Raw genomic sequence first — 24,058 nt, forward strand, 5'->3', positions numbered from 1 at the left:
AAAAGAGATAAAATACTTCAGAAATTGCGGCTTTATCAATTTGAACACTAGCCCACGACATCTATATTAGAGAGAGAATTAAGAGTACTTTCATTCAGTAATATTACTTTACGTTAGTCAAATATTGATCCTTTTCTAAAGAAAAAAAGAAAACAAAAAAGGATATCAAGGTCTACAGAGGTTATTATTATTAATATTTCGGTTTGTGCCAAGGAGTTCATCATTTACAAAAGGAGAATTATTGAAATAATAAAAGTAAATGATAAAAGCCTAATAATAAAAACAATAAAATTTTAAAGAAATTATATATTAGGATTGAGACTAAGATATTGAAAGGGTTTTTAGAACTAAAGTATCAGACTCAATAATAACTCCTTATCTAACAATAGTTAGTGGCTATAATGTATTATCCGCAAGATCATTTTAAAAATACCGGGCCGTTCTTAGCAGATCGTAGACTATATTCTAGGAGATGCAAAAGTACTTCATCCCTAACATCATGTGGATTCTGTTCTCTATCAAAGGCAAGGAGGCAAAGCTTTAATATATCAGAGAAAAGAGAAGAATTCGAAGCGGGATTCAAAGAAAACTCCTCCTATTCTGCACATACATATAATAGAAGGAGAAGCATTAAGAGAAATAAACCGCATAAGGAGTCTACCGATAATATTAACACTGCAGCTATAGATAAAAAACTATTCACCACTAAAATAACACCGTCACTTAATTCGGTTTTATCTCAAATTAAGAATTCTAGTTCTCTAACAAGTAAACCTTCTGTCGACCTCCTTTCCTCACTTAATTCAAACGAAAAACTACTTCAGAGCAAATTATCTGGAACTTCAAACACTTCCTCTAATCTAGCTGCACCAAATTCAGCAAAAAGAAGGTTATCCGATGAAATATACCCCACGATATCTGATGTTATTGAAACACCATTGCGGACAGCATCACCTGTCCATGAGGACAATGAAGATGAGATCTATGGCATTGACACATCAATGTCTTCCATACATATACATCCTCTTGCAGAAGATTTTCAAGATAGCAACGAAAATGAATTAATGACTAACATTCTTTCTCATAACTCTATCCCTAGCAATAATGAAGTTCTTATTGATGACAAAAAACCGAGATTAAAACTCATAAATATTGATGATATTGATTTGAATGATGAATGGAAGGTTAATGATATTGTTGAAGTTATTGCACCAGTATATCATAGAAGTTATGGTTATATCAAAAGATATTCTGATACGATAGGGAATGGAATTAGTGATAGCATTTCGATTAAACATAAAGTTGAAAAGGATGGTCGTAGAAACTCTGTGGATTTGAGTTTTTCTGGTCTAAAACCAGCAGAATTGAGCAATGCCGACGTTAACCGTGGATATAAACTTGCAAGTAACATGATTTATGAAAAAGATTCTGTTGAGTTAGAATCATGGCCAGAAAGAGGATCCCTATCACCACCCACTGCCGCACAGGAGTTTCCTAGCCAAGAAAACCCTGACCCAACGAACAAACTACTTTTACCAAGTAAAAGAACAAGAACGACATGTTTGAACAGCAACTTTTTAAGATTATATTCCATAAAAACATCAGCCACCTACAAGAATTTGATCCCTGAGGTAAATGTTGATGAAACTGTATTACAACAACTTTCATACAAAGATATTTGGAACCTAGATATTCACGAATCTGACGTTACACCAAATGAGATTAAGATTGCTTTAATAACAAAGAAAAAGCTTTGGTCTGATTTACTTCATGAGACAAGGCAAGATTTATTTGGTGAAAGTTCGCCATGGAATATGAAGTTTGTTGTACAAGAAAGTGCTAGCAACGAGGCAGTAACAGATGCCTCTGCTAATAATAATAAAAGAAGGATTTCACTGGTGCGAATGCACTCTGAAGTGAAGCCCTGGGCTACTGAAGATGATTTCAACTCGGAGAAATCAGGTATTCGCATGTTAAAACCATGCGGTAAATTAAAGTTAGGGCCTCGCCAGAAAGAGATACAGTATGTTGTAAAAGGATGGTGTGATAGTAGATTCCAAACTATCCGCTAATGTGAATATTCTTTTGACATTTTGTTAATTAATTGCCAATTTGTCTTTGTTGAATCACATCTTCAACACTCTGGTTAAAATTTTTTTCTTCCATACTATATATAAATACTTCTGATGTCCTTACCGGGAACAGATAGAGCTTTAATATTCATTTCTCCTCTTTAAAAACTTATAATAGCTTATACAGTTTTAATTTTTAGGTTACTTTTGGGATAATAATAATAATAATACTAATAATAATAATAGTAATAATATATAACTCACGTGACTCTAACTGTTACCCTCATATTCTCTCTTGCGGTGGTTTGTTGGCATAATTTTTTTTTCTGAGAGGAAACCCATAGCGCAGTGCCAAATAAAGGGAAACCGGAACCGGAAATGCTAAGTTTTGGGTTTAACATCTGACTATTCTCATTTTTCTTCTTTCCAGGAGAATAATATGGAGAGGTAAGGGTTAAACCTATGGATATTCAAAGACTGTGACTTAGTTATCAACCTATTTGCATTTGATTATTGCTTTGGAGTATTGAAGATCGGTTATTTAGTGTGATTTATTAACAATTTTTGTAATATTCTTTGAAAAACAAGTACTAAATATTTTCAAAGGATAGAACTAGCTGTAAGAACAATCTAATAAAGAAGCACACAATACCGACGCCTGAGAGCTATAGATAATAGTTATAACAATAATGAAACGGTTTAATAGTATGTATTCTTTTTGAGGAATGATATTAGTACTATATGTATAAAAAACAAAAAAAAAAATAAGGGATACTAACCAATTTATCTAAACTATTTGAAAAATATATGTCAGAAATTATCAATTTCTTTTATTCTACTTTATTGGTTTTGTTTTATTGCATATTCATGAGTTGTGGTTCTACCAATGAAGGAATAAAAACCAGTTTTTGGATATATATTTTTCGAATTATAAATGAATTTCTTTTACAAGTCTCATATGTTGAAATAATCAAGAATGGTGTTTCCGTTAGTAGTTGTTTTGAAAAAGATGATTCATACGGATCTACTAGCAACACCGCTAATAGGCCTGATGTCTTCCATTCTTTAGTTGTGGATATGGTTGTTCCAAAGATTGTACCTGTTAGTGGTAATAAAGTAACAAAAATGTCGATGACACTAATAGACGGCTTTGACTGTTATTACACTACCCGTGATGATGATGTAGAGACTGCTTTGGTGTGTTTTACCAAGGAAGATATTCCAAAAATTCTACCGATAAGGGTACTAAGTGATTTGAAAAGAGAAGATGGTAATGAAATAGATAATGATAATAAACTAAGTGCGAGCGTGGGTAAAATATTAGACGTGTTCCATGATGAGTTGGTGCAATTTAAGAACCAGAACAGTAATTACGAGGGTGACGAAGCAGAAGCAGACATACAAGATGTAATACAAATTATGAATGATAATATTGACAAGTTTTTAGAGAGACAGGAGCGGGTGTCGCTACTAGTAGATAAAACCTCTCAACTAAATAGCAATAGTCAGAATTTCAAAAGGAAAGCTGTTAAACTAAAAGAGAGAATGTGGTGGCGTCGTATGAAAAACTATACTCTCTTAGCTTTTGCTGTGATACTGTGTGTTAGCGCAGTAGCTATGTTCTTCTATTTAGCGTGATATATTCTAATCTTATTGAACAGGCTATGGTCATTTTTTTATTGTATTGGTTTACCTTTTATGTGTGATGATGCCATCAATGGCAACTTATGGTCTATTACAATAGAGCCGGTTGGTGGAAATGCTCTATATTTTTTTACAAGTCTAAATTATGGAAAAATAAATAATATATACTAAACTGAATTTCATCCTTGATTTTCAATTTTTAGTTTTATTGCTTATGTATATGTTCATGATTTCTAATTTTGAAGGAAAATCCAAGAATAAAGTTGGAATTTCATAAAAGTTCTCTATGTTTATTTTAATTTATTTATTTACATCTAGTTAAGGGTTGTAAATGAGAAAGGGATTCACAATAGCTTAATCAATCAAGGTTTAGGTCCTGTTGTGCACTCTGGTTAGCATATTCTATAATAGAGTTAACGGCTAATAGATGATCCTCGTGTTGTTTTAGCCCACTAACAGTAAGAATGGCAATAGGGTAGTCACAATTCTCTAAATAAATTGGAACTGCACCCCCGTGAAAAGCATAGTCAGCAACATCGACAAAAAACTTCTCTTCTGGTTTTTTATCACCCTTGGCAATTCTCATATAGTAACTAGAGTGCCCAAATCTCTTAGCTGTTCTTTTTTTTCTAGCGATCCAGTAATCGTTGTCGTTAGAGGCCACACCCACAATAGTATGGAACAAGGTGTGGTCATTCATCAAAGAGATATTGATAGCAACACTCTTCTCTGGGAATAACTCTAGAACCGTATTGCGAATGAAAATCCCTAACCCAAATGCATCATTAGAATCAAATTTGCTAAAGAAACATTTCTTTTCTAAGGCATCGATGTCCTCTAAAGACAGTTTTCCCTTGTCCAGCTTGTTCAGTAGGTTAGAATCCAAAGAAACCATTTTTTTGTTCCTTGTCTTTATCTTTAATTGTTTTCTTCAAGGATACTAGTTACGAAAAATTCCTTACAAAAGATATACAATAAACTACTCTTGTTATTAATTTACCAGTAGACATAATAATAGGTCAATTGGAAGTATCTTCTAAAATGAAGTGGGTATGAAATGACTGGAACATACATAAAGACATTTTAATTGTTTCTTTTTTTTTCTATTCGACAATCGAGTGCGGCTTCTACGGTAATGTCTGTGGGTTGTGATGGGAAAGGGAAACGAAACTCTAATGGCATTGTCACTGTATTTTTAAATTATATTTTTAATATATTTTTTGGGTCAGAGGGACTCAAAAAAAAATATCTCAGGGACACTTTACTCCTGCAGCAATTTCTATGTGTTTATCACCCACAAAATGTGACCAACTTGTCCCCCACACGTAGTAGCAAAGTTCACTTTAATAACGTTTGTAGAAGTTTAGGCCCATGTCATATTGTGAGGTATTGAACTACCACGAATAGTGATATCTTAGGTATATTTTAGAAAGATAGCGTACGTGAGAATATAATATAGAGTAACTACCTTTATAAAGAAGAAAAGAAAAAAACTGGAAAAAAAAAAAGAAAAAGAAGTGATGCCCTTACCAGAAGGGTAGCCACCCAATATACATACGTGATAAGTTATCCTTAGAAGTTGCCTCTTGTATTAGCGTCTCAGCCTGACCTGAAACACTTAGTAGCAGACCATCTCTTGGATCAATACCTCTGATTTTATTTCTCAGCGTTCTCAATGCCTTTTGAATAGAGTGATCCATATTTCTGTCGTATATAATAGTTTCGATTATATTCATCAGCGCCACTTCATTTTGTCTCATCAAGGCTAGTGTTACCTCTGAAGTCCGTTTAAAAGTACCTTCTGTGCCTAAAATGCCCAATGCGTCCTGAAGATTTTGAGTAAGTCTAAAGGGAACGATTTCTGGAACAGGCAAGTTTTTCCCTTTCTCAAAAAGACAATCAAAATCAACGTGTAACACTTTGCCCGTTTTGATATCTAACAAAATATTCTCACAGTGTCTATCACCTAGACCTAAAATATAGCCCACCATAGCCATAACAGCGTAGGAACGGGCATAAGTATTACGGGCTTTAAACCAGTTTATTGGCTCTGGAAAATTTTCAAGGAACCATTCATGAAGAATTGGTTTAAATTTAGTCAACTGGTCATTATAAAAGTTCATTTTGAGCTCATCTGGTGTATTTTGCCATTTTTCATACATTGACTTCATACTGTATTTGACTTTCCGACTTTCATATTGTGTCGTGAATATTGAACGTAATGTAATGACATCAGGAACTATCTCCAAAAGACCACAATCCTCTCTCAGTGATAATACAGAATATATAGTAATTCCCAATTTCCTTTTGGTCGAATCCAAATCCTTCCCAAGCAAGAAGTCCATTGTTGAAGCAAACTGCATATATTGGTTGTCTTGTCTAACATCTTCTTTTTTGCACATAATCTCATATATGTTTCCATCAGATCCGATTATAGTAATTTTCTTTGGTTTTTTTAAAGAGGAAAATATTTTATATGAAGATGAAAACTTCGCAATGGATACAATTCCTCCAAATGGTTTATAGGATTTCATCGACTCTGCGCTCTTGGGTGATATCATTTCTAGATTTTTTCGAACCGGAACAGCCATTTTAGTAGGCGCAATTGTCATATCAAATTTAAAGTCATGCTCCAATGATTTTCCTGAGCGACTACTGACATTCTTTACTTCCTGTAAACAAATTCGAGTCAACGAAGTCGTCAAATTTATAGCAGAATTCACCAACTCTTGAGGATTTTCTGTATGTTTTTTATACTTTTCTAAAATTTCTCTGCCACATTTTACTCTTTTGCTAGAGTTTGACTGGCACAATACTGAGATATGCCATAAAATGTGTTCAGGATATTCAATGGATAAACTTAATAATATGTGCATTATTAATTTAGCAGATGAATTGTGTGGATGTAATAAACGAGATAGTAATTGTGTTAATACTGAGTACCAAACATATGTAGGGCAGTTTTGGATTGCCATTTCAATTTGTTTGCATATATCAGCTGTAGTTTTCTTTAAGATTGCATTTCTATTTGGGGCAGTTTCAGTGATAGCTGAAGCTGCGATATCTAGCCAAAAGGTAATTACTTTTGGGAGATGTTCTCTAATTTTTACTGTGTTCTTCTCAAAGGCAAGTAAGAAATATGATACTGATTTAAATTCTAGCTTACCATCAGATTGATAACCCTCAGCTTTACGTCTTTCCAGCAATCTACTAAAATATAACCCCATAGAATAGTAGGGCTCTTCCCAATCAGGATCTAAGTTGAATATATCTTGATATTGTGCAATAATTTGTTCGGAAGCAGAGTTATTTGATTGATCCAACCATTCAGTAAATTTAAGAAGTACTTCAGATTTATCTCTAGATGATACATTTTCTGATAACTTATATTTTTCGTGAATTTCTCGTACAAGTTTTAGCGCTCGATCATTTTCACCATCTTTCCATAGGATCTCGGCGAACTCTAATTCCGATTGTGGATGATCATTTTCAAGACAGTACATTAAAGATTTAGCAGCAATATCTAATCTCGAATTAACCCTAGCCTCGTGCGCTATTGAGAAATATGTCTCAGTTAAGTCTCTTTTAATGATTTTATCTTTTTCTAGCTTATCGTATGCTTTTCTTAAAGAGAGAATGTAGAAGTTAGGATCAAAATTGGCACCAACTCTTAATCTGCGGTTGTCTAGGATTTTCAATCTTGATTCATACTGGATACTATCTACACAGTCATTTAAAATAGTGATGTCGTACAATCCATGAAGCTTCGTGAGTAATGATTGTGTCTTCAGCAATGTGGTAGAGTTAGATGTTGATGCGTATTGTGTACCGATCATTTGGTAGCATTTTTTGATGTAATTATTCACCTTGACTCTATTGGCACAAGGTATATAACTAAATGCTTTTCCAAGGTTGTATTGTAGAATCAACTCAGGATCTTGAACGTGGTTCAACTGCTCAATTTTCTTCGTCCATTTAGTTATTTCGTTAAAGTCACCCTCGAGAATGGAGGATTCAATTCCTCGTATATATAGTTGTATTTCGTTATTGTCAATTTGGATATCTTTTCGAGAAAGTAATTTTGGTATCTTTTCGACAACTTCCTTATACAAATGATGATCGAACATTGATTTTATCATTATTTTCGGAACATCTCGTTCTTGAGGAAAATTTCCAAGAATGTCGAAACAGTCTAAAGCCATATTCCATTTATCAGAATACTGGAGCTCTTCTATTTTAGTAACAAAATTCTCGCTTGAAAAAGACTTCAGTAAACCATCGATTGAATCAATGTCACCAATCTCTTCATAGGTAGTTTGTAAATCCTTTAATACAGGTAAGGATTTCTCTTTGTTAAAATTAGAAGACCGGAAATATTCTTCTAAATACAATGCAGATCTCTCAAAGGCATTTGTTTCGAGTGATTTTTGCGCAAGAAGGTTAAGTGGCACACTTTGAAGAAAATACTCAATCCTCCCTAACATCCTAAGATATTTATCTTCACGAATAATGAAGGTACCGTTATTTCTGTTATATTCTTGTTTAAATTTAGTAATCCATTTCTTACAATATTCATGCACAGAAAAAACAATTTCATAACACATTTTCAAAGAATCTTTCTGAAGGTGGTTTAAGCCCTTGATCTCACAAGTCAAAACGGATTTCACTTCTAGAATGATATTTTGCATAATCTTTTCATGCTCAGAACCAGATTTCGACTGAATAATGATGTCTAGACATATGTAGGGCAAAAGCATTTTGGAAAGGGAACCATCGTCTTCTCTAATTAATGACGAAAACACATGAAGTGGATGATCTTCTGTGGTACCAGTTTTTAATAGATCTAATACAAAACTTTTGATCCATATTTTATAACCATCTCTGAAATTAAAAGAAGGATATTGAAGAGGGACATATTCATTCCATGACTGGGATAAATAGAGTGAAGACAGTAAAGGATACAGGGTCGTTTTGGAAATTGTGTTAAATCGATTCCATAAGTTCCATTCGTTAGGGTGTTTTTCTGGCTGGTTAATGTCCCAAGATTGGGAGCTTAGACCGCAGTATTTCAGAGATTCTTGCATTACCAAGGCAAAGAATAATTGTTTACTAGGATTTTCGCTTTGCCAAAAAGATGGGACCAACGTGTCGTTGATTATCCATATCAAAAAATGGACTGTTTGTTTATAATCATTCAAATCATATACTTTCCATTCATTTTTGGTGGTTGTTTCCAACAATTTATCGCTTAAGTCAGGGACACCAATCATACTAATGCACTTAGCGCAAGTTTCACATAAGTTAGGATGTGTTGAACGGTATTTGTGTGCTGTATCTAATAAAGCACCTATCAAAGATGAAAGATTAGTTCCGTTGTTTTTAATTTGATCATCATTAAAGAGATCGGACTGTTTTCTGCTTAAATACTTCTCAATATCTCTTAGGTTTTGTTGAATAACGAACCTGTTGTTACTTTGGAGGTTATTAATAAAAATCGGTAAAAGTTCAGTTGTATTCCTCAGTTTAGCTACCAGCCTAGAGAAGTTAGGATCGATATCTAAAACCTTGATTTCACTGTTTGATAGTAATGCTAAGCTGATGTATGGTTTGATTTTTAGTAGTAGGAGCTGCTTTTCTTTCACTAGTGTCGTCAGGATGCTCAACGTAAGATTTTGTAACCTTTTATTGAACTCATCCCACCTAATAAGAACGAAAGCTATGAGGGAATCTATGACAGTGGATAGTTCTTCTTCAGTTAAAGTTTTTATCAGAAGGTGCCAACACCTCATTGCAACGTATCTCACTTCAGGTATTTCTAATCCACTTTGTAGGCATATACTCAATTGAGCTAATGCGGAAATGATACATTTTTTGGAGGCGTGTTTGATCAAAAACATAATACCATTTATAACACGTAATTTCTCATAATAAGTTGTTTTGCCTTCAACATCATGAATATCACTTGAAAAAACCTGAAAAATACCAAGAATATTTTCTTGTAAGTTCTTTTGAAACAAAACTTCTTGGTCCTTGGTCCAGTTATTAATGTTTTTATAGCCAGCACCATGCCTCTTGTCCTTTTCGAAATTAGTTGTCAAATATCTAAGTGAGCAAAGCACCATGTTTTCGTTTTCTATATCAGCTGGCTCATTTAGATCCTTATTCTTGTATAACTTGGTGATTTCGGCTAATGTTTTATAGTCTGGTAAATATGCACCAATATATCTTCTATCGAAAAAAGGAACTCTGTTTAGAAACAATGTCTCAATGGTATCTAAGGAGAAAAACCCATGTTTTACCAATGCAACAGCGAATATCTGCCTGCTATTTTTAGTAAGCATGTGTTCTTTCTGTTTCATTAGAAAATCTGGATCAGAGTCACACATAATTTTAGCCATCTCGCCAAAAATGTCATTCTTATATTGAATTGTAGCATATGGAACGATATATCTTTGAAAAATATCAAGAACTACTTTACCTTTATAACCAATTAAATTGGTCAATCTTTGAAAGGTGACTTTCTTTTGGGTAATGTTTTTTATGACTTGTCTTAATAAAATTGGTAATATAGGAGACAGAAGTTGGTAGGGAGTTTTATTCAACGTTTGTGACATTTTCACTATTTGTTCTCTTATCATAATGTGGAGAGCATAGTTCTCTGAATTAAAAAGATCAATTAGTTTCAAAAGAAGAGTGTCAAATACATCTCCATTGGTGGTAACTGTTATTTTAATCCAAGATATCACTATATTTTCCATAATTATTGGATTATCATATTTTTGTAAAAACTTGATTGTTTCAATGCTTATTTTATCGTCTGAGTTATGCAAGTTGGAAATATTCCATAAAGGTAGTATTTTGCAGCTTTGCAGCCGTAAATAACGGCTTGAACATTGGAAGCATTTCTCAAAGAATTCAAATAATGGGGTTGGGTTATTACCACTATCTAGTAATGGTGGGGGTTGAAAATGAGCAAAAATCTTATGTATGCAAAGCACTATTCCACTAGCAAGTGGTTCAGGAAAATCATTTGAATTTGGATTACGGATAAAATATTTTATCAATATTTTGTATACCTCAGATGATTGTTCAGCTGGAGGTCTCGAAGGACTTATATTCATGAATTCATTGCCTGAAGTGTGTGCATCACAAACACTACATAAATCCTTGGCGTTGGTAAGAATATTTTGATTCTGTTGAGTAATATTAGGAAATGTTGACTCAATACAAGCTAATTTTCCTAAAAGTTTTATCCATTTGGTTAATTTTGCAGAGTTATTAGTTTTTATCGCTCTTTTGATAGATATTGAACACTCTTTCATGAGTGCTTTGTATTCGTGGCCGTTTCTATCAATGATTCCAGGCTCTAATTTATTCATTTCTAGTACTATGAAAGAGTTGTTAGCCTTTTTATTTGTAAATGAGTTAAGAATATAATGTCTCAGGTTCTCTAATTGTTTTGATTTGCTGGATAACGGATGAGCTATTAAAGCTATAAGTGGCTGACAGTTCTTTGTATACCAAATTTTATCAGATTGTTCGTAATGTATATCGTCAGCATTCTGTCGTCTATCAATATCGAAGTAAATAAGTAATAGAACTCTTTCCAAAGTCGTGTATTTCTCATCGTTGGTATGATTTCGCTCAATTTTTTCCATCCATTGTTCAATCGGTAGAGTGTCGTTGAAGTTTTTTATCATTTGACTTTCAGATCGTCCATCTTGCTTTAGACATAGTATATAAACCCTTAACAGAGATTTGCAGAAGACGGTATTTTCCTGAATAATGTTAAATTTCGACTTCATGAACTGGTTAACGATATCTAGAGTGAATTTTAGCTGCTCTATAGAAACAACAGAGCGCTTGGAGCCAGTAGCAGTATAAGATCTGTTTATGAGGAAAGTCGCCACCAAATTAATGAAGTTTACTTGCAAACTATTATAGCTGTTTCTTTCTTCTTTAGTAGCATCAACAGTGAGTTGAATTGAAGCAAATATGTAAAGGATTATCCGTGTTAATCGCTGATACATGAGATCCCAATCATTCAAGCCCATATTACCTTGTAAGAGAAATAGAGAATCACCAAATGTTTCAGGTGGGGAAGAAAACCAATATAGCAGCGTGTAGAGTTCTTTTAAGTTGTGTAAAAATAGTTGGATGTTTAGGTTTTGTGATGATACTAAGAATATTTTACAGTCAGATTCGAATTTTACCAACAAGTTTAGCAGGTGTTTGTTAATCATTGTTTTGAGTTCAATTCCGTATAGTCTTGTAGTGACTTGGCACCATTTACCGATCTTTTGTCTGATAAACCATAACTTATGTATATTTGGATAGCACCGTTCAGCTAACTTCAGAAGACCGTTTATCAAATCAATGATCAGAACATTATCCACACTATGTAATTCCGACGGTACTCTCAGTAAATATGGTTTCGTAGATAAAGTGACATCCAATGCTGTCAGTGATTTGTGGAAAATAACTTCCGGAGTCTCGCTTGTTATATCATTGATATTCCGAAGTAATGTATGTACTATCTGTAAACTCTTTGTATCAACATCTCCGTCTTGAAATATGGCAGTCCCAACACTCGTTTGATCGGTTTGTCTTCTTGACATATGTATGGCCGCAACCAAATCGTCTAAATATCGTACTTGTGATTCCATCGTATTGTGAACTAATATTGGCTTTTTTTTACTTCGAACTTGTTAGGGAGTTAGTATATCTATTAGCCAATGTCCCTCTTCTCGTGTTCAAATGTGTCGAGCTTCTAAAGTATAAAACTTGTAGATATTGAAGTATAAACCTGTATTGAAGTATAATATAGATCTGATTGTTAGTAATATCCCACATCTCATTTTTCTTCAATGTATCGAATACGGAAAAAAGAAAGACGCGATCCTAAAAAAAGCGAAGTGGAAACTTTCGTGTCACATCGAAAGAGGTTTGGCGGTTGTGCATCTACAAAATATTAAATTATGTAGTTTATATATTTTGTATCTTTTTATTTCATTATAATCATATCAAATATTATATATATATTTTATATATTTCTATATATTGTATCGAAACACCGGGTTAGGTATATAATTTCTGTTTTTATATATTTTGTAGGTATTTGTTATATTTCTATTCCTTTTTCTCTTGAGCTGCAGCAGCGGCCGCGGCCGCTGCCCTATATTCTGCTTCGTAGTTAAGAGGTCTTTTAAACAGTAGGATATGTGGTTCTGGGGCATGACACTCGTAATGTTCCCACCCTAACGACTGGGTGATCCCAAGACCTCTCCACTCGTCTTCCGTCAGGATACGTAAGGTCCCGACCTCGCTGTTGAAATAGTCCGAAGGTATCACCTTCAACATCGCCTTGGGAAGCATCACATGTCTGTATTCATTCACATCATCGCTGTACCGCGGCGAGTAGTGTATCGACTCTTGGAATTCCAATACCCTGGCACGCTCCTGATCAGTTAACTTCCTCCCTTCAAAGGTATGGTAATGTCTATACATGTCTTTTTCTTTTCTATTCACCTTTGGTATCTCTCTGTATTAACAATGATATCTTACCTCCAAAACCCCACTTGTTCTTTATAATAACAATACCACACAGTAAATCCTATAAAGTGTTAAAATTGAAGAAGCAACTTGAAAAAAAAAAAAAATTAACAAAAATCTCGATATCTAAGACTAGCAGGCCGATGTACGGCACTTTCTGTGTATCTTAAATAGAGAAAAAAAGTCCCTTTTAAGTGTTACGCGTCTTTCTACGCCAAAAATGTCAAAAGACACTATCCTTGAAAAAAAAAAAAAGCTTGAATGGCCTCTTATTTTTATTTATATTATTTTTATTGAATAAATCTAAATAAATGATTGTGAAAATACTAATCCTCTCCTATTAATGAATAAACTAACAAGGAACAAAACAACCAACGACACATTGAAATAGAACAAAAAAAAAATCAAAAAATCAAAAAATAGAACAAAAAAAAATCTTAAATATTGAAGGTAAACATAATAAAGGAAAAAGGTAAAAAGTAAAGGAAAATAAAAAAAAACAGTGAAAGGGGTTATTTCTTTGAATTGAGTATGAAGAGTAATGTATTTGTAGGATTGAAACCCACTGTGTTTGGTGTAGAGGATGTTGAGGAAGAATTGAGAGAACATGTTGATTATGTGCTGGCTCCGTTGACGAACGGCAGGTACCGGAAGCGGGTGGGTCAGTGCAGTCGTGATCCGGATCGGAGGCCGATTCCGGAGCCTCTGTTGCAAGATTTGGGTATTCCACCTTTCAATAACAGTAATCCGAAGGAGTATATTGGACTGCTTGCCTCCTGGTTGGATTTGGAGACCGATGATCCCAACACCAGGGAGATGAGTTTGGAGGTATTATTGAAGGAGTGCAAATATGCCAGGTTCGTTGGCGTGAGAAACTTGATAGTGGCGCCACCGAGGAACGTTTTAGCGATACAAAGATATGCTCAGGCAATTTCTGATCTCTTACAAGATCCTGTGGTTACTGAACACCCACAACTAAATCTTTCCATCTCTCTGCCTTTGTGCGAACTGAGCGACCCGTTAGCTACATGGGAGTTGTGGAATACAATTCGGAAGGTTTGTAATTACCACGATTGTCTCACTGTCTCACTTGCGCTTCCTAAATTGAAGACCCCGAACCATGTCCTTAATAGGTGGCTATGCGAACCGGTCTTTTGCCTGCTACTGTCATCATCAATTTTTGTGACCAATCAGCATAACTACCCAGTCCTGCATAAATACAATCAAGACATAATTTATAGATTTCAACGGATCAATGGCAGAAATATGATTAATCAGAATGAGCTCTGTGTTATCATGCATGGTGTAGAAAAGTATGAGGGTAAAATTAACGGTGGAAAGCTCTCGTTTATCAACTACATCAATTTTATGCTCAAAAAAGGCGATAAGGCGATTATGCAGAATATGTCGAAAACAGAGATAAAGCTTACTGAGAAATTGAGGGATCCTCGAATACTACCTCAATTGAATCCCCACAGTGAAGAATTGTCTAACGAAGATTATGTTACCTTCGAGGAAGATACTGTTAAATATGACATGTATGAGTTTGCAATAAGCAAAGCCTTCGAAGATAACCTACAGTCTTGGCAAAAAAGGCCAGTCAAAATCTTAATTGCGGGTGCCGGTAGAGGCCCACTAGTTGACCGTACATTCAAAGTCTTGAAGGAACGAAATTTTCTGGAAAACGTGCAATTAATTGCAGTTGAGAAAAACCCTAGATCATTTCTTTATTTACAAAAAAGGAATTTTGATAAATGGCAAAACAGGGTTACTCTGGTAAATGAGGATATGACTAAATGGGAACTAAGAAGCAACAACAGAACTATTGTGGATTTGTGTATTTCAGAACTACTAGGCTCCTTTGGGTGTAACGAATTATCACCCGAGTGCCTTGAGGCAGTTGAAAAATATCATTCCCATAAAAACACTGTATACATTCCAAAATCTTATTCATCATTTATTGCACCTATAAGCTCTCCGGTATTTTACCAAAAGTTAAATCAACTACATGCTAGAAACCCACATGTCTACGAACAGCCTTGGGTGTTACATAATATACCTTACAATATTCTATCTTCAAAGGTTAATGAAGTTTGGACTATGAAACATCCTGATGAAGGTAATAAACCACAGACAAAAAGGGAAATCATAACTGAATTTAAGATCAAACATCGTGGGGAAATTCATGGCCTAATTGGCTACTTTACCGCTGATCTATATGACGACATTGTACTTTCCATTCTTCCAGATGGTACCATGGCTCGCTTACGTACATCGCCCAATAATGGCGGAGGAGCAGGAGGGTTATTGATGCACTCTACTCCCGATAAGAGCCACAATAACTTACAGAACAAGTACTACTTCAAGAAGTTCGATATGACGAAGGGTTTGTTTTCATGGTCCCCTTATGTTTTTCCTATAGTAGTACCGATGCTAGTGAGTGATGACACTGAGTTATCAGTACTTTTATCAAGGCGAAACGATACAAAATCCGTATGGTACGAGTGGTCCATGGAGAGTTACATGTATATGGTAGTTACCTCATCAACTTCTAAGTCGAAGGGCTATCAAAACCAACATAGCGTTATCACTCCATCCACTAATGGCAAGAAGCCTGCAATCAGTGCAGCAAATGGGGAACGTAAGATTAGCAACAGCAGTCCTCTCGATTTGCAATATGTTAACGCCGTAGAAGAAGAGTTCAATCACAGTGATGAGGGCTTCAGTACAGCGGAGAACGGTTGGGATAGCGTGCACGATCTCCACCAGATTACGCAAGAACGCCAACAGCCTTTACCATTATTCGAAATCCCTGAAGAAGAAGATAACGAAGAAGAAGAGATACATATTCGTGTCAGGACTGGCGTTACTCAACTTCACAATGCTCGTGGATATCACTCAAAGATGTTGTTATGAAGTAAAAGAAGAAAAAAAAACAGCACAAAAAAGATTTGTTATCTAAGGAAAAAGAAAAAACGTCTTCTATATGGCATGTCTTTTTTTTTGTTTTTTTTTATTTATTCCCTTTAAATTTTCTTTTCCAAATGACGTAATATTGTGGTTTCTTTCCATCCTAAAGCATTCCCCACCTCCCATCCCAATCCTAGAACCTTATCATTATTATTTATTCATTTTTTTTCTTCATTTCCACTATAAAGAAAAAGAAAAAAAATCAACAGTATCTGGATAGATTATACTTTTACAGGAAAATGGAGTAAAACCCTTACAGGAATTTGAGTGTTAGGGTCAACTATTTTATTTTATTTTATGTTTTTTTGTTGCTTTTGGTGGTACAGAAGGTTGTTTTTTTTTTCAATTTTTTTTTTTATATTTAAAAGTCAAAATAGGAGGAGAGGGATCTTGAAGACATAGAAGGAAAGGGAGGTCAAGAAAATCAAGTTCATACCAGGTTAATAAAAAACAAACAAACTACAATTATAATAATTAATAATAAATAATAACAAAATACGTCATAATTTTTATTTTTATTCTTATTCTTTTACTTTATGTTATTTTTGTCCTATTGCAGTTATTATCTATTTTCTTTTTTTCCCTTTCTTCTCTTATTGTTTTAACACTAAAATATCGCCCTTCCAGAAATTGTGAAACTACAGCTGTCCTCTTCTATCCTGTGTAGAATTCGTTTTTTAGTTTAAGTTGTTTATTCTCCCACAAATAATGTGCTACATCTTATTCGAATGTGCTACCTCCTCTTCACTACCCCACCTCCATCCAATCCCAAATCATATATGTTCTCTCTGTCCCTCCGTCCTTCCCACCGTCCTTCCCACTTCCACCCCCGCCTAATTTTTTTTTTTGTTTACTTTTCATATTTTTTTTTAATCATGCAGAGAAACTTTCGAAAAGGACGGATAAACACCTGCGGAAAAATTCAATGCCTTGAAGTAGAGAAAAGTTGGTGCCTTATGTTCTTTGCTTTTCTGTATTTCTGTTCTACGTTCTACGTTCTACGTTCTACGGTTTTTTTATGTGTTCTTCTGTACTCTTACACATACCGTTTACTCGCTACGGTATATTTCTTACTGCCTCTCTGTGCTTTTCTACACGGATTATCTCTTTACGCACATACTACTATTTTTCCACTTAGCGTTCCAAGTACTGCAAGTTAATTCCGGAATTTCTACTTTTCAGTTTGGGTTTTGAGAATGACGTACAGTTAGCTTTTTGGCTCGGTAGATGGAGAGAGGAAGAGTCACACACACACATACACACAGACACAGACACACACAGACACAGACACACGCACCGTTCCCATATCGCACTAACTTATACGTATTCAGTATATTTTCCACCGTAGGAAGGAGGAGGGGGGACTTTTAGAAGAAAGATAAAATAAAAGAAGCGGAGGGGGAGAGAAAATACGCAGAGAGGTCTTTCGAAGGGTTGCTTTCAAAGCAAGAGAGAGCTGAACTGAGTCTTTATACAACAAAGATACTAACCCATAGTTAAAGAGAGGCAGAGAGAGAGACACACACAGAGAGAGAGAGACTGTACGGGTAGGAGAAAGAGACCAACAAGAGACCAACAAAGAGACCTTAACAATATTATAGAACTATTATAGAGTAGAAAGAGTAGAAAGAGAGAGTATTTGGTCTTAAAGGTAAAAGAGGGACAAAACAAATAGGCAGTAAAAAAAACAACTATAAATAAAGAGGCTATTTTCTAATTGTATAGATAGATATAAAGAAAGAAAGAAAGAAAAAAGGGAATTGCAAATATTTCTATAGATTTACAGATTATAAAAACGATTACATATTTCTTGTTTTAAATAAGTGGTAAAAAAGGGAATTGTAAAGAAAAGAAAGAAAACGAATTAACTAATTAATAATACAAAAATAAAATAAAATAAATTTTTTTAATAGGAAAATAATCATGCTTTCAAAGGAGCCCAGTGATAAATTCCAATCGGTGATAAAGAATTCTGCGTTTGAGGAAGGTGTAGAAGAGAGGTTTGAGTTCGAGAGTGATGATGTGACGAGATCGATCAGCTTTGAAGACGATGCCGGCAGCAGTAGTAGTAATGACTCGCGGACTCACTTGATAGGCGGAGCTAGTATCCATCGTAAATTGGTTAATAGACATGTGCAGTTTATAGCTATTTCTGGTGTCATTGGTACAGCTCTTTTTGTGGCTATTGGTAAGCCTCTGTACCGTGGTGGACCAGCTAGTTTATTGATAGCTTTTGCAGCGTGGTGTATACCGATTCTATGTATTACCGTGTCTACTGCTGAAATGGTCTCTTTCATGCCTGTGAGTTCGCCCTTCCTAAGACTCGCTAAGAAATGTGTCGATGAGTCATTGGGGGTAACAGCGAGTTGGAATTTCTGGTTTTTAGAATGTGTCCAAATCCCGTATGAAATAGTGTCAGTTAACACTATCATTCACTACTGGAGAGACGACTACAGTCCCGCTATTCCACTGGTGGTTCAAGTAGTACTGTATGTCCTTATCTCCGTGTGTGCTGTGAAATACTATGGTGAAATGGAATTCTGGCTAGCGTCGTTCAAGATCATCCTAGCCGCTGGTCTGTTCTGTTTTACATTCATCACCATGCTGGGAGGTAATCCAAAGCATGATCGTTATGGTTTCAGATACTACGGTGAAAGTCCGTTTAAGAAGTATTTCCCTGATGGTAATGAAGGTGCCGGAAAATCGGCCGGTTACTTCCAGGGGTTTTTAGCCTGTCTGATTCAAGCTGCCTTCACAATTGCTGGTGGTGAATATATTTCAATGCTGGCTGGTGAAGTTAAAACCCCAAGAAAAGTTCTACCAAAAGCGTTCAAGCAAGTTTTCATTAGATTAACTGTTATCTTCTTGGGTAGTTGTTTATGTGTTGGTATTGTGTGTTCTCCAAATGATAGTGCATTGACTGCGGCCATCAATGAAGCTAGACCCGGTGCTGGTTCATCTCCATATGTCATTGCAATGAACAACTTAAGAATTAAAGCATTACCAGATGTTGTTAACATCGCATTGATCACAGCAGCTTTTTCGGCTGGTAATGCATACACATATTGTTCATCTAGAACACTGTATGGTATGGCTTTGGATGGCTATGCTCCAAAAATATTCACAAAATGTAATAGATATGGTGTTCCTTTTTATGCAGTCGGAGTTTCAGTTTGTTGGGCTTTGTTAAGTTTGCTACAATTAAATTCCAATAGTGCTGTCGTATTGAATTGGTTGATCAATCTGATTACGGCCTCTCAGCTATTAAATTTTGTTTACTTATGTGTTACTTACTTGTTCTTTAGAAGATCATATAATGCACAAAAGGATAGACTACCAGAATTACCTTTCAAATCTTGGTGGCAACCATGGACCACTATTGTAGGTTTGGTCTGTGCATCAGCAATGATATTATTACAAGGTTACACTGTCTTCTTCCCTAAATTATGGACTGGTCGTGATTTCGTTTTCTACTACCTAATGGTATTCGTCAATATTGGTATCTACGTTTTCACGAAATTTATTTGGTACAGAGGTAAGGACAAGTTCAAGGATCCTACTCTGATCGATTTTGTTCCAGAGCTAAAAGAGATCGAACAACATGAGCTAGAGGAATCTTTCGACAAATTCAAATATTACTATTACGATGAAGCATGATATGGCAGTGATTAAGCTATATCTCAATAATAAACTAAAACATTCGGCATCTTATTTTCTATTATTAAATGGCACTGGTGTCATAACCATTTGAACCCTCTTATTGTGAACTATCCATTTCATCTTGTAAAATTCCAATCTTATATTTCGTACTTACTGCATTATTGTATACCTGGCATCAATGGAAAAATTATCACAGATTATATTAATAACATATTTATTTATATACATTTAAAAATACATTTTCAATTCTTCAAAACAAAAATTAAAAGTAATTTATTGTATTCAATGGAATATTAAATATATTTGATAAAACAGTTATAAAATCTATAAAAACAACCAAAAGGAATGTATATACAACTATTACTTAAAATTATCGTAATTGTTAAACCACCAATATCTAACGTCATTTCCGAGTGTTTTGAAAAGGCTACTTTTTAGTACGTCGGTATCAACAAGGTCCTCTCCATTTCTGAAGTTAGATAAATTTTTATATGCATTTTTGCTCTCAGGCGCCTTCGAGTCTTTCAATACTAGCAGTATTTTTTCTTTTTCCTCTCTAACATATATAACCATGCCGTCATTACTCTTGATGATTTTTTCCTGTAATAAATTCGTATTGATACATGAGTCAAGACTGTTGAGTGCTAAATTCGAGTTCATTATTAAATTCCAGAGTTTAGTATCCTGTACTGTATCTAAAAAACATCGTGGCTCTTTTATCATTTTTGATTCATTAGCTTCATTAGCTTCATTAGTATCTTTATTAGTATCTGGAAGTAAGTTCCATATACTTCCCATTATATCAATTCCAGTATTTTTTTGTTCAGTAGGTGCAACTTCTAACTCAGAATTATTATTAGATTTTAATAGGAGTTGATCCATAGTATTAGAAACCAGTTCTAAAGTAGTTTGATAGAAATTGTCATCTATACTTTTTGGTAAAGTAACAGAAGGAAATGTTGAGTATACTCTATTAGACATTTTATTCTTGACTAAATAGGCATAGTTTATTATAGCAGCCGTTTTTTCCTTATTGGGAGTTTCTTCTTTTTGATATATCATTTGCATTGATTCATAAAGTATCGAGTTAAGCTCCATTAAATATTCCTTGTCATTTATTTTATTGAAGTTTTTATCAAATATTATTACCACTAAGAAGTCGTTAAAGTACCAAAATACGACATTATAGTTGGTTCTTTCATCATTACCAAATCTTAGATTAAATTTTTTTGATTTGTATGAATCAGAGAGCATGTTTGAAGACATCGGCGAGATTAAGTATCCAGACCTTGTACTATTTGAACTATCTTCGATCGTTCTTTTGGTCTTTGGAGGTGGATAATTACGAGTCCATCTTGGAATATAGTCCATAAATAACGAAACACTATTAGAAACACCAGTAGTAGTACCAACCTCGTGAATAGCATCATAAGCAAATGAGAATGGTAGCATCATATTATGTAGGATATTTGATGATGTTTCTGAAAGACTCTGGGTTATAGTTTGTGGTTCATTTTGATTAACACCATCGTTTATTCCGGAGTTTGTTACCGTATTTTCATCTTCTTCGACATTTCCAAGGTTTTGAGAACCTTGGTAGTGGACATTTTCTGCAAGGACATGACTAGATAGTCTGCCATAAACAGAATGTAGATGGTATATCCAATTCGAGAGATGACTTACATCACTAAAGTCATTACTAAAGTTCCTAATTAGACCATAATTTTTCTTGTTAGTATTACTTTTTTGATCTGGAATGTGGTATACCAACAAGTCTTTTATACCAAGAAAACTCTCGTCTTGAACTAATATCTTTTGGATGATGTTAGTCTCCCAACTTGAAGTAACAGAAAGTTCAGACATTTTATAAGCTGTAGGCCATCTAAGCAGAAAGAAGTTTGATGTGATTAGATCAGGTCGCAGGTATAAATCATTCCAAAAGTAAATGAAATGCTCGTTTAGCAGATCAGTAAGCTTAGCGTTGTCAAAGCTCTGAAACTCTCCATACTTCATCCTGAAAAAATAGAAGCAATTCCGCATATGACCGAAATATACCTCATTTGGAACCAAGAGGTCGCTATCATTGGTAATTGACAAGCTAATAAAATATCGTTCTTCAACTTGCACAGTAAAAATAGTCTCCTTCTCCGTCTCAATTATCTTCGTCTCGTCATCTTCTACCCCGGGTTTAATCTCATCTCCCATAACACCACCACTCAGCGACCACATCGCCTGTATTATCCCGACTTGACCCAATTTCTCCCGCAAACTCGGCTCAACACCACCAAACGCATGGTAGATCAATATCTGCTTGCACATTACCTCATCATCCTGGTCTCCACCGTGCTCATCCGGTCGAAAGACTACCACGTATTTAAGTGCCATCGGATCTTTCTCAAATCTAGTTTTAATCCATTTAAATCCTTAGTTCCTTCCAATAAATATAACTAAATATCGTAATGTATATAAATACATAAAAAAGGGTATATATATTAATATAACTTTTTTTGTTGTCAAAATTGTATAAGTTTACGAGTCCGCTTTGAAAAAAAAAAAAATTCTTTAAATTTGAAAAATGTCGATTTGATTACGATATCGAATTTGGTGAAACCATTGACGATGGAACAGTGAATCCTATATTAATGATTTAAAGATATTATATAACTAATAACTAGCTGAAACCAACCTAATCCAATAGACTTAAATTACTAATAAAATTGACATGAGTTTTGAATCACCGTCGAAGCTTGGGCCACAGCACAATTTGCATATCACAAACTTGGAATCGCCGAGCCGATACCAGTACGAGCCAGACGATGCTATGAACAGCAGCAATGGATCTGTGTACAACAACGGTGATGATATATGGTCTACTAATATACGAGGCACGCCACTGAGCAACATTAGTAGCGGGAGTAATGCCATTGCCGATAGCATAGGAGCTACTGAATTAGAAAGAGGAGGCAGTATTGGAGCTACTGCTAGTATAGGAAATACGGCAACACTGGCAGGCTCAACCAATATATCTATTAAAGTAATTGAGGCCTTGCATGGGCAAGTGGACACGTTGAGTAGTACCAATTTGCAACTAACCAAACAATACCAAGATGTACTGAACAGACTTAAGGAGGCGACAGATCGTGAAGCAGAATTAACAGAAGAGCTTTCGAAACTTCAAGTTGGTAATCTAGAACTAAATGCTACTCTTGAGGACAGGTCGAATGAGGTCAAAGAGAGAGATGAGCTATACGAAAATATGAAGAAGGAGTATAATACATTAGTCGCAGAAAATAAGACTCTGGAGAAAGACTATCTGGAGAATTCCAAGACTTTGGGTGCATTAAATAATAGATTCGATAAGATCCAGGCAAAGAAAAATGCTCTAATGTGTCTGCAGGAGAATTATAAACAAGCGTGTGATGACGAGGCGGAAGCTGTACGCAACAAGCTGGATACTCTGCAAACAAAGATTGAGAACTTCAAGATTAATGAGGAACAATACTTAACAAAACAAGTAAAGGAACAGCAGGAGACAGCACAGGAAATAGAACAGGAAGCATCAACAATAGAAGATGAACTTCGAGCTCAAGAATCCAAGTGGAACGAAGTTTTAAGTTCTGTGAACCTAGATTCCCTAAGTGCGCACTACCATGACTCTAAGAAACAGTTACTAGAACTTGCGGAAAGATTGGAGATTCCTGTTGTTCTGGATCAGGATAACTATGTTAGCACAGAAACTGTGGTAGTGACTAGACCAACAACCACAAAATCACGTAAACCTACTCCAGATGCCGCATCCAAGAGATCTAGTTTTTACGGTGTCACCTCCCCATTGGTGACCCAAGGATTCAAGAGACAGGATTCACATACATTCACGTCATCGCCAAGAACACCAAGCTCTTCATTCTTACCAGGAGTTAAAAACAAGGAAAAGAAGTAGCAAGATATCTGAATGAGAAATACCATATTGTATAAATGAACAATATAAATAGTATTTTTAAATATACAGAAACGCATAAAGCATATTTAATATCGATAACTTATAGTATAAACAAATGCGAATATACAGATATTGATAACAACCTCGCAATATAAGAAAATATACTAGCATAAGAAGAATATTGCAATATAACAATAATATGGCAACAGTGATATTGAAA

The 24,058-nt window shown here is 34.9% G+C and overlaps 9 protein-coding genes across 9 annotated transcripts; 5 read left to right on the plus strand and 4 right to left on the minus strand.

Annotated features, from left to right (window-relative positions):
* Positions 1-401: 401 nt before the first annotated feature.
* On the plus strand, positions 402-2,072 carry GIS3 (Gis3p; the record flags this gene model as incomplete). Its single annotated transcript, XM_071054206.1, has 1 exon — positions 402-2,072. One exon carries the CDS (start codon positions 402-404, stop codon positions 2,070-2,072), a length of 1,671 nt encoding a protein of 556 aa, XP_070908899.1.
* Positions 2,073-2,939: 867 nt separating this feature from the next.
* Positions 2,940-3,710, plus strand: NYV1 (Nyv1p; the record flags this gene model as incomplete). The annotated part of the gene is made up of 1 exon (XM_071054207.1): positions 2,940-3,710. The coding sequence occupies one exon, from the start codon at positions 2,940-2,942 to the stop codon at positions 3,708-3,710; it is 771 nt and encodes a 256-aa protein (XP_070908900.1).
* Positions 3,711-4,074: 364 nt separating this feature from the next.
* RNJ42_04044 (uncharacterized protein) lies at positions 4,075-4,611 on the minus strand (the record flags this gene model as incomplete). Its single annotated transcript, XM_071054208.1, has 1 exon — positions 4,075-4,611. The coding sequence occupies one exon, from the start codon at positions 4,609-4,611 to the stop codon at positions 4,075-4,077; it is 537 nt and encodes a 178-aa protein (XP_070908901.1).
* Positions 4,612-5,242: 631 nt separating this feature from the next.
* MEC1 (protein kinase MEC1) lies at positions 5,243-12,382 on the minus strand (the record flags this gene model as incomplete). Its single annotated transcript, XM_071054209.1, has 1 exon — positions 5,243-12,382. The coding sequence occupies one exon, from the start codon at positions 12,380-12,382 to the stop codon at positions 5,243-5,245; it is 7,140 nt and encodes a 2,379-aa protein (XP_070908902.1).
* A 463-nt stretch (positions 12,383-12,845) lies between these two features.
* Positions 12,846-13,223, minus strand: CKS1 (cyclin-dependent protein kinase regulatory subunit CKS1; the record flags this gene model as incomplete). The annotated part of the gene is made up of 1 exon (XM_071054210.1): positions 12,846-13,223. The coding sequence occupies one exon, from the start codon at positions 13,221-13,223 to the stop codon at positions 12,846-12,848; it is 378 nt and encodes a 125-aa protein (XP_070908903.1).
* A 576-nt stretch (positions 13,224-13,799) lies between these two features.
* On the plus strand, positions 13,800-16,184 carry HSL7 (protein arginine N-methyltransferase; the record flags this gene model as incomplete). Its single annotated transcript, XM_071054211.1, has 1 exon — positions 13,800-16,184. One exon carries the CDS (start codon positions 13,800-13,802, stop codon positions 16,182-16,184), a length of 2,385 nt encoding a protein of 794 aa, XP_070908904.1.
* Positions 16,185-18,161: 1,977 nt separating this feature from the next.
* On the plus strand, positions 18,162-19,895 carry AGP2 (Agp2p; the record flags this gene model as incomplete). Its single annotated transcript, XM_071054212.1, has 1 exon — positions 18,162-19,895. The coding sequence occupies one exon, from the start codon at positions 18,162-18,164 to the stop codon at positions 19,893-19,895; it is 1,734 nt and encodes a 577-aa protein (XP_070908905.1).
* A 363-nt stretch (positions 19,896-20,258) lies between these two features.
* On the minus strand, positions 20,259-22,283 carry CCZ1 (Ccz1p; the record flags this gene model as incomplete). The annotated part of the gene is made up of 1 exon (XM_071054213.1): positions 20,259-22,283. The coding sequence occupies one exon, from the start codon at positions 22,281-22,283 to the stop codon at positions 20,259-20,261; it is 2,025 nt and encodes a 674-aa protein (XP_070908906.1).
* A 337-nt stretch (positions 22,284-22,620) lies between these two features.
* On the plus strand, positions 22,621-23,838 carry SHE3 (She3p; the record flags this gene model as incomplete). Its single annotated transcript, XM_071054214.1, has 1 exon — positions 22,621-23,838. The coding sequence occupies one exon, from the start codon at positions 22,621-22,623 to the stop codon at positions 23,836-23,838; it is 1,218 nt and encodes a 405-aa protein (XP_070908907.1).
* Positions 23,839-24,058: the final 220 nt, after the last annotated feature.

The sequence above is a fragment of the Nakaseomyces bracarensis genome, assembly GCF_045282275.1.
Source record: "Nakaseomyces bracarensis strain CBM3 chromosome Unknown Scaff13_0, whole genome shotgun sequence".
Lineage (NCBI taxonomy): Eukaryota > Fungi > Ascomycota > Saccharomycetes > Saccharomycetales > Saccharomycetaceae > Nakaseomyces > Nakaseomyces bracarensis.